Source organism: Neltuma alba, unplaced genomic scaffold (assembly GCF_004799145.2).
Source record: "Neltuma alba isolate B1F8T4 unplaced genomic scaffold, ASM479914v2 tig00002375_pilon, whole genome shotgun sequence".
Classification (NCBI taxonomy): Eukaryota; Viridiplantae; Streptophyta; class Magnoliopsida; order Fabales; family Fabaceae; genus Neltuma; species Neltuma alba.
The window spans coordinates 21376-31360 of NW_021632838.1; the positions used below are offsets into that span (position 1 = coordinate 21376).

Here is a 9985-nt window from a genome sequence, read left to right on the forward strand (position 1 = left end):
AAAAAAAAAAAAACACCCTTACATCGCACAAAGGCTTAAATTCGAATCCCATTACCTGATTTTTTGGGTTCAATTTTTGATGAGCTCTTTTTAATTGCCTTTATTAAACATCCTGTTTCATCCTTTATAAAAACTAGATAATTAATTTACAGATATGGAAAAAATTAGTTAAATTAGTTATAACAAAAATGTGTTGATTTCTCTATCATGTCCTTTCTATTCATACGCATTATAACTACTATTTGATGAAAACCCCCTCACTATGTATAATTAATACAGACATTTGAGGAAAAGTCGTACACTTGGAAGAAAAAATATAAGACTAAAATAAACACCTTATAGAACCGTTATATTTAAACTGTAAATCCGAACCTAACCCTGATAAGTTTTTGAGATAAAAGCTCAAGCCTTGCATAAAGACAATCGATATAGGTGAAGGAAAAACAGAAAGAGATGTTAGGAGGAAAAAGACCTTGACATGTTGCACGTTGCTGAACATGTAATTAATGAGACATGAGTCATTTCGGCTTCAGAATGTTGGCACGCTATATGATAGTCAAACCTCCCATATATAGGATATATGGGTTTGTAAAACACAGATGCTAACACCGTTGATCATCACACAGTTGAACTTTTTGGGTTCGCCCCATCTTTGTTCTCCTCTCACTTCCCCAGGAGTCAAGCATACAGGCACATCAAGATATAGAGATTCATGGATATACATAAAAGAGGCCATTGTCACTAGACCACTCACTTTTTAAGATGAGGAAAGCAAGTATAAAGATCAGACTTGGGGTGTTTGGCTTCAGCATGCTCCTTGCACTTCACCTCCGATGTGGTGCAGATAAAGGTTTGCATGCACACCTTGCACTGCAATCATTGATCAAAACGTTACTGAATAATAGACTGCGTCATGCATCCATTTTCAAATCTTACAGATGCACGCATTTTTGATAGTATCATGCTTAATTTTTTGGGACAGATTCAGGCAATAGGCATTTAATATCAGTCAAATGAAATATTACTTATAAGATGAATTTCGAAAATGCACCCCTCGTAAATAACCAATGATGGGATCTCACTCTTGCGGACACACAATAAACACACGCATCCCCCAGGCTGACTTAGTTATTTATCCCCTTGGTCTTACCCCGTAAAACGAGACATTGAAATTTAATATATGTAAGTGCTGACAAACCAAAATATGGGAATCCCGAATGATAGTTGATTCACATTAGCTTTAATTAAAGAATTAGTTATCATTGTATCAACTGTAAATCACAATTTCTCGAGTTTGACTGCACTGTGCGTACGTTCACAAAGCATAACTACCTAAACATAATAGTCTCATTTTACTTTTAAACAACTGACGATGAACAGGGAATTCAGATGCGGAAGATACTCAACAAATGTTTTCACTTAAACGATCAAATACCAGCAGATTGTTGGCAATCAAAGTCTCAATCATTTGATATTTTCGAAGTGATAATAAAAGACAGAACTCTATGCAGCAACGCAATATAAAGCCGAAATAACAGACAAAGCAATATAAAACCATTGAACTTCAGACGGATTAATGAATCCGTACGAGGAAGAAGAGGAGGAAGAAGAGGCAGTGTACGCATGAATAATTCCATTAGAAAAGCTGCTATAAACACCAGATTACCTGGATGGTCATCGCTTTCTTGTTTGAATCCAGCTGGCTCCCTGCAAAAGGGAAGATGAGTACATCAGATTACGAAGAACAAGGATAAGGAGATCTAGCAGTCTCAAATTTCCAAAATCCAAAGTAAAAAGTGGATACACTTTGTTTCAAGATATTTAAATTTCCAATTCTGGTTATAAATCTTTCCAAACCAATTCTTGGCAACCAGAAAGACCATGAATGTAAAATTATCAACTTCAATACAGAGAAAGAGGAAGAGAAGAAACGAGCATTACCCTTTGCGGCCTTGTTCTTCTCCATGTTCCTCTCCCTAGCCATCTTCGACTTTTGCCCATTGCCTCCTCCCATCTCTAGTAGCGCAGCAGGAAACCCTGAAAACCCTAATCGAACTCGCCAAATGGAAGTCCCAAATAGGAGAGACCAGAACGCTATTGCGATATATTTTCAAGCATCACAAATTAACTGAGGAGTTAGGGCAGATACCAATGTGAATGAATAATAATCGGTATGGTCTGTTTTCAAGTTTTTCATTTTTGTTAGACTCTTCGTTTGGCGAAATTTTAGACTAATGTGTGTTAAAAAAATTCATCTCCGACGAAATACTAGAATATTATATATTTTGTAATTCATCTTTTTCTTTTTGGTAATTCTATTTTATAATTTATCTATTTGTTTAAAAAATTTATTTGTAATGTAAATAATATTGAATAATTATTTTTAAAAAAACAAATAACATAAAAATGATTATTATCTTAAACAAATCCCAAACACCCAATTCTCTGGCGCTTGAAATATTTTAATTGATTTTTCATGGTTAAAACTTGTATATATTTTTATAATACAAAAGACAAATACCTAATCAAATAACTTCTAAAAATATTTTTGTACTTGTTATAATGGTTTTTAATTAAAACATAGAGAAATATAATATTTTGTACTATCATGATAAACCTAAATATATAATTAATTATAAATTTATACCATCTATCTTCATGTAATAAAAGAACTATAACATAGTAGTTTATTATAGGCTTTATTTTTTATTTTTTTTACATTTAACTTTTAAGCCAGACAATATTAAACAAATAATATTATGGGTCCATTTGTTTAATACACATTTATTTCATGCCAAATTCACCAAAATCATGACATTCCGCACGCAAGTGTGCAGATATAATTGGTCTTCACCAAAGAGTAAAGGTCCTATCTCTTGTTGCAGCAACACTATCTCGGTGGTGGTGGGAGGGTCGTTTTCCAACACCGACTGATAAATCCCCAAGTAAAACATGTTTAGGACCGACACCTAATTGCACAGTGAGGATGCAACACAGAATATACCTTCCTCTTGAATGCGAAATTCTTTTCTTCTCTCGGTGATTCCCATCGTCTCTATACCCCAGTTCGCATTCCAATACAGACTGCTTTTCTCCCTCCATCTCTGTATCCCTCTCATCCAGCAAGCCATGGAACTTTTGTGGGAGTTTGCTCTGACTCTAGTTGTTTCTTTTCTGCTTCCGTCAATTTTCTTTAAGCTCTTCTCTGTTGCTTCCAGTGATGACGTAGACGATAAAGTGGCCATGGCTTCTCGCGATCATGGGGTTCCATCAGATGATATTCGCAAAACAGAGGAGGTTGTTCTGATCGCTAGAAACTACGAAGAATTTAAAGGTGAATCAATTGTCGGCAAGCTGTTGGAGGCGAATTGCGGATCCCCCAAAATACATGATGCCAAGAAGATTGATGAGAACGGAGTTTTCAGTGGAATTGAAGCTGTGGAATCAACAGAGAATCATGTTGATGAAAGCAGCCAGAGGAGTCAGGCAAGCGAAGTGGATGAAGAGATTGAGATCTCGAACCCGGATTACGATGGGAATTGCAATGAGATTGATGAGTCTAGTAAGAAGGGAACGGATGACGAAGAAAGGGAAGAATGGTTGGAAGAGGATGATTGGGAGGGAATAGAGAGTACTGAATTGGAGAGGCTTTTTGGTGCTGCAGTTTCGTTTGTTGAATCCAAGAGCAATGCTAACCGAATAGCGAATCTTGGCAACGATGTAAAGATGCAGCTATATGGATTTCACAAGATCGCCACTCACGGGCCTTGCCAGAAACCTCAGCCAATGGCACTGAATTTTTCCGCCCGAGCTAAATGGTATTTAATTAACTTCAACTCTGTAATGTAGTTACTTGTTCGTTTTTTTCCCTCCTCTAGACGTTCATTCCTTTCGCTTTTTGTTTCTAATGCTTAATTCTAGCCCTTTTGTCCCTATTAGTTGTCGAATAAGTAGGTTTTTTGGTTGTGGAAGGAATGCTTGGCAGCAACTTGGGGTTATGAGTCAAGAGCAAGCAATGGAGCAATATGTCACTGTTCTTTCAAATAAGATTCCTGATTGGATGCCAGAAAATTCCATTGTAAGTCCATAGTTTTACTCCAAATGAGTCAAACTTTTCTGTTTTTCTTCACCAGCTTTACCATTGTAACTACTGACTAGTAAGGCTGGAATTGATTGTATCTTGGAGTTTACCATAGAGAATTTGGGATTCATCATTACAGGCAAAAGATAAATTGACTGATGCAGAGATCCAAGCATTTGAATAGCCATATTTTAAAGACAGAAGCTGCCAAACTAGACAAAAATGTGTAACAAGGTATTTCTCAACTGATGCTTTTCAATTCTGACGGTTTAGAAATTGAAAAGAATTAAGATCTCCAAATTTGCAGCACATTTGGGTTTTTGTGAATGTCCAAGCTCAAACTCGTTCCTGCTATGTATATGAAACAGAACAGCATATCATGGCAATGGAATCACGTTTTCCGTTATCTCCTGCCTGCTTTTCAGTGTCACCTTCAACGTAGTATTTCTGAGATTGCTACAGATATGGCCAACGACTCTATGAGGAAGGATGTAGATTTCAGTTGTAGTTGTAGGGTTGTGACCTGTGGATAATGCATTGTATTATTGGATCATTTTTCTTTCCCACGCCCTTGTCTAGTGCCAATCAGGCCATGTGCACGCCCTTTATTCAGTTTGGGAATGATTTAATAAAATGATGATATTCTTTTCGTAACCATTTTTTTAGCCTGACTCTCACTTTGGTACAAGGAACTTCTCAATGTCACCAACTCACCATACATCGTAATTAAAAATTTTGATTTTGTCTATGTGAGCGAGAGTTCCGCCATACATTTATTATTGATTAATACATTCAAATAATTTATTAATATAAATTAATATGAAATATAAGCTTACGCAGTTTTTTCAGAAAATTTGATGTGAGTAAATATTATACGACTCAAATCTTCCATTGTCCTGTAATATTATGAAATTAAATAAATAAATAAGCACTAGACGCCTTCAATTTCTCTAGTGTGCCGGTGTAAGACCCAAATGGAATTGCAAAGTTAGAAACTAATCATATTAAAGAAGGCAAAGGGAAATTTAAGTACCTTGTGAATAAAAATTAAAAAAGAAAACAATTTGAAAAAGTACATAACTTATTTTTTTTAGATTTAAAGGGTGTTTAGAAATCATTTTTAAAAAATACTTTTATGCAAATTAAGATGAAATTCTTCTTATATATTTATTTTAAACTTCATAAAATTACTTATAAAACTATAATTTGGTTTTTACTCAAATATTTTCTTGATCCATGACTTGTTCTATTTTTCAGGCCTGAAGTCCATTATTTATTCGCTCAAGCGTTTTACAAATCGTGCTGCCTGCCTCTTTCGAGCACCAAATGCGGACCCCTTCTGTGTAGCTCTATGTTGGCGCGACCTAGGAACGGCATGCCCTCGGTCTTTTCTTTCTTTTTTTTCCCAACAGAAGCTTGCTGGCGTGTGTTCCTGCACCCGCTGACACACACGAGAATAAGTTGTCTCATTAATATCGAACGACAACGATTTCTGTTCTCGTGCGCGAGGAGCGCGAGAAGGAAAAGCAAACAACCGAAAAAAGCGCGAACCTGATGGACGTCTTTACTCTCTTCAGTCTTTAGCCTAGCTAAGGGATAGCTTGATGTTTCGTCCCGATTTGTACACAGCACAACGGCATAGGCGTAACCGAACAACCCCTCCTTTCTGCTCTGACTGTGTTCTTCAGCTCTCTCATTTTCATCTGCCCGTCGCGATCTACGATATATCCACGATCCTAACGTCGCGGAACTTCTTGCTTTCACATTCTCTCTATCTAAAGTGTGAGATATTAAAAAGCCAATGGGAGTGGTCACCGAGGGCTCGGTTTGAAAACCTAATCCATTCTTGTTCGTCTTCTTTTTCTTCTGTTCCTGCTTCTCGATCTTCCTTTTTCCTTATGCCTCTTGCTCCAACAGACCTTCAACAATATTCGACCGTGGAATTTCGTCCTCATTTCTTCGTTTCCAGCGAAACTTCATCTTTCTCTACTCTCTTGCTTCAGGTTGGTCGGCTATTCATGTTATTATAAGATTGTTTGGTTTCCAAGAAAAAATGTGCGAACAGGGAAAGAAACTATCTAGAGTTTAAATTCCTTTTGTTAATGGCAGCACAACTTACGAAAACTAAAACAGAAGCCTCAATAGCGCTTAATTGTCCTTATTCTCTAAGTTGAGATCCTGAAATTTTCCATAGTTTTTAATATACGTTTCTTTCATCTTCGCAACCAAATATTGAGATTCGATGCTATTTTCTCTTTCCGGAAATTAATTATTGAACTTAGCTTCGGATTGGTGATGTGAATGCCAATTTCATTTACCAATCCGTCCTGTTGTCAGTTTTAGAAGGTCTGTGGTCAGCGTTGGGAGAGTTTGAGTTGGCTTCCAATGGAATTGGAAAGGAGCCAAAACCATGTCTCTTTGTTATGGATATGCATCGGCTGCCTTAGCAGGTCCTTTCCTTGGCGTGCTTTCAGATTTAGTGTAAGTATCTGGTTGAAGTCGCTGATAATCACCTAAAATATTTCTTCGTGGTCCAGCGATTAGTTATACAAGTAACAATTTCTGCGTGCATATTTTGTATTGCAGTAATGTTGCATTATGCTTTGTTTTGCCGTGAATGTGATTTTCTTCTTTAGCGTGTCTCTTAGCAGTATATAATGACGTCTATTGTGTAAACTGGAGAATTAGCTTTCTGAGTCTGCATGTTTTATTGCTGCCCAAATGTTAGCAAATTGGCCGCGTGGCTATAATGTGGAGAGAAACAGTGTTTTTCCTTCCATGAGAAATATCTTCTTAGCAATAATATCCATTGCTTTTCTCTCTAGAGGATGGACAGCAATTCCACAACGAACATCTTTTGAGGAGTACACTGTGTCCTTCTGTGCAGACATAATTGGTGGTAAGACTTACTTTTTATGTTCTTGTTTTATTATTTCTTTTTTCCTCTGTTTCAAACAGCTCAACATCATTTAAAATTTTGTTGATTATTTTTTTTACAAATTTTTAAAAAAAATATCTTTCTTTTACTTTCCTCTTCTTCTTTTCATTTTGATCTGCCTGTTTACCTGATTATCTTCTCTTGTTTTGATCAACACTAGGTCTTTGAATCATTTACTGCTTTGACTAAAGCTTTTGTCTATATTAATAACCACGAATTGCTTCTTTCTTGTTGCCAAAGGGCCTGCAATAGAAAGAAATCAACTGCAAAATGTTAGAAGAGGAAATGCATTTGTAGGCATGGACTAAATATATTTAATGCGTATTTTAGTTATTATTTTTGATATAATTTCAAACATAAAATTAATATAGTACTACCTCCGGTCCTTAATATAAGACCCTATTTGACTTTTAATTTGGTCCTAATTATAAGACCCCAATCCATTTTGTCTCTCATATTTATGCATTTTTTTCCAAGATAGTCCTTCTAATAATGATAGTTCTAACCAACACACTTAATTAGCAAGGATATTTTAGGAATAACAACACTATTTGTTACAAATAACTTAACTTAACTACTTCCTTAATCTCCTCGAATTTCAACTGGGTCTTATAATTAGGACCGAGAGTAAATAAAATTGATTAGCGTTTTAAAATTTTAAATGCATGATAATGAAAATAAGAAAATATAATAATATGAAAATAAATAACATTAACTTACTAAAAAAAGAAATATATATAAGAAGTGATACAATGTGCATTTTTTGTTAAAACAACTATTGATTCTTCATTGGAAAAAATTCATTTATAATCATTTCTATAGTGAAATTCTTTAAATATTTTTTAATTTAATTATTCAAATACGTGTTAAAAAAATCATCTTCCACTTTATTAAAAAAAAAATCTATTTTACAGTATGGTTAAAGAAAAAAGAGAGCATTCTTCCAAAGATTGAAAAATCAGAGAGTGGAGAAGTAGTCTTTAAAAACATGTTTAAGTTGTTAAAAATTAAAGGGAAGCAGCGAACAGGTAAAAAATCTGAAGGCGGAAGAAACAATTTAACAATTTGAAACGTGATGACGTTATATATAATGCCTATTATTTTTTTTCCTTTTGGGGGGGGGGGGGTGGGTCTGTCCCTGGGTTCAAATGGTCTGAACTTTAAGTTGACCTTTTGGATTGGATGTCTAGATTCTCCAACGGCATGAGGATATGTGTTGCAATCCTGATTTCTTATAGCAAACTGCTATTTATTATTCATTGAAAAAAAAAAAATACTAACTTTCTCGGACTTGTAATCTTTTCAACTGAACTTGACCCTGTAGTCAGCTGAAGTAATAAACTTTGCGTGCTAATAGTCCATGTCTTGGAGAATGAAAAATTGATATTGATGTATGTTGTATGTATTGTTTTTTGAATATTAACACAGCTGGCTCATGTCCAAATGAAATTGTATGTTGTACTAACATTTTACGGAAAAATTCTCAAAGACGCATGCGGAATGACTAAAGAACTCGCTGAATTCTACTATTCAAGTTTTCTTATTAATTCTTTTTTTTCTTTACCATGTACTGAAAACAACATTCTGACGACTATTCTTTAATTAACAGATAAAAGGATATTTTGTTGTTGCTTGGGCTCAATCCTGCCTTCACTTTTCTGTTGGAATTTTTTGGAACCTCTGGGCACCTACGATGGTGGTAGGATTTGTAACCTAAAAGAAGAATCCTAAAATAATATAAATACCGAGATAATGTGTGAAGACTGTGTTTGAAATGCTGATGAAACTGTATTTATTGCATAGAATTTATTGGCTTGCTTTCCTTTCTTCTTTAGGCTTCCCTCCGTTCATTAAATGTTAACATGGAATTAAATAAGGAGATACAACAAGGCTTTTTCTCAGGCCATCATGGTGGGAAGTATATATATATTGTGATTCAAATCCGATAATACTTCTGTGTAGATTTTTAATGCATGGTTTTTCAGGGTGATGGACGTGAAGTACATCTATGGTTAATATATCCATGCCTTCTTGGTTCAAGAATGCTAGGAAGCACTTCATTTCCCTGGCTGACAAGCTGACCATTGATGCTTAGAACTGAAGACTGCCTAGGATATGCATACATCATGCTGGGCATTGTCCTGTCTATTGCTGCCTATGACTATCAGGTGCTATGATTGGATAATTTAATATCTTCTCAGGTTATAAAGCTGGAAGTGCAAAGTCAACCCTGATGACCTATCGTATGTAGGAGAGTGGGGTTTTGGTGACATTGTTTTGCATATCCCACACTGGAGTTGGGCTCATTTCGCCATTACTTGCCAGATTGAGGACCATGTAAAATCGTTAATTAACAATAAGTTTTCACTTCTTCACTTGCTCATTCGCTGACCAAATTTTTTGGTGCTCTGCTTATTTACGGTGCTTGCAGGTATGTGCCTAATGAGTTCCGTGGGGGGATGATGGGCCTTTCTCACGCCCCTGCAAATGCGGCACTCCTGCTTTCTCTGCAAGTGCGTGTTTGATTATAAAGTCTAGAAATGCCGGGAACACTTTCTCAAGTGGGAATTTGTAAATGAGGTAAATATGAACTGTATGAGGAAGGTGAATCAGTCTGAAATTTGAAATTATAATATTATTTACTTATCTGGATAGCTTCACCATGGATTATAGAATTCACTGGGAGCAAACAGATCTGATAATATCTGGTTTGAATTATTACTGCCCTGTCAATCCATGTCGAAAATGACGCCTTGTAATAATTCAATCTGGCTGGCCCTGCTTTCAAAATTTCTCTCTCAGACGTAGTTTTCAGTTTTTTCCTTTGGGCAACAGATATTATCTAGTACTACTAATCCTAATTTAAGTCAGATCCCAAATAGGTGGAAGCTCCTCCAATATGGTTTTCTTACTTTACACAGCTTGAACTTGAGACTTTATTTTAAGGTGTTGAATTCTTTAACACT

The 9985-nt window shown here is 35.6% G+C and overlaps 2 protein-coding genes, 1 long non-coding RNA gene and 1 pseudogene across 4 annotated transcripts; 3 read left to right on the top strand and 1 right to left on the bottom strand.

Moving 5' to 3' along the window:
* Positions 1 to 317: 317 nt before the first annotated feature.
* On the bottom strand, positions 318 to 2113 carry LOC114724549 (uncharacterized protein At2g23090-like). The gene is made up of 3 exons (XM_028910912.1): positions 1942 to 2113; positions 1667 to 1707; positions 318 to 870 (listed from the first exon to the last, which is right to left on the bottom strand). Exons 1-3 carry the CDS (start codon positions 2012 to 2014, stop codon positions 751 to 753), a joined length of 234 nt encoding a protein of 77 aa, XP_028766745.1. The 5' UTR covers positions 2015 to 2113; the 3' UTR covers positions 318 to 750.
* Positions 2114 to 2959: 846 nt separating this feature from the next.
* LOC114724525 (acyl-CoA-binding domain-containing protein 3) lies at positions 2960 to 4229 on the top strand (the record flags this gene model as incomplete). The annotated part of the gene is made up of 3 exons (XM_028910882.1): positions 2960 to 3818; positions 3973 to 4078; positions 4221 to 4229. Coding segments are annotated over exons 1-3 (918 nt in total), but the record flags the coding sequence as incomplete, so codon positions are not given.
* Positions 4230 to 4232: 3 nt separating this feature from the next.
* On the top strand, positions 4233 to 4738 carry LOC114724533 (uncharacterized). Of its 2 annotated transcripts, none has more exons than XR_003738320.1 (2): positions 4233 to 4315; positions 4450 to 4738. It is a non-coding gene; the product is annotated as an uncharacterized LOC114724533 (long non-coding RNA). The 2 variants fall into 2 exon arrangements; XR_003738321.1 differs by having other exon boundaries at positions 4239 to 4315; positions 4389 to 4738.
* An 849-nt stretch (positions 4739 to 5587) lies between these two features.
* LOC114724540 (uncharacterized) lies at positions 5588 to 9532 on the top strand (annotated as a pseudogene).
* The last annotated feature ends 453 nt before the right edge of the window (positions 9533 to 9985 follow it).

What these genes read in the sequence shown, in the direction of transcription:
- LOC114724549 (XM_028910912.1), bottom strand. Translation starts at nt 2,014, where the DNA reads ATGGGAGGAGGCAATGGGCAAAAGTCGAAGATGGCTAGGGAGAGGAAC. An exon ending in GAAGAACAAGGCCGCAAAGG is followed by an intron (nt 1,708 to 1,941) that starts GTAATGCTCGTT and finishes TCCCTTTTGCAG; the next exon opens with GGAGCCAGCTGGATTCAAAC. An exon ending in AGAAAGCGATGACCATCCAG is followed by an intron (nt 871 to 1,666) that starts GTAATCTGGTGT and finishes CAATGATTGCAG; the next exon opens with TGCAAGGTGTGCATGCAAAC.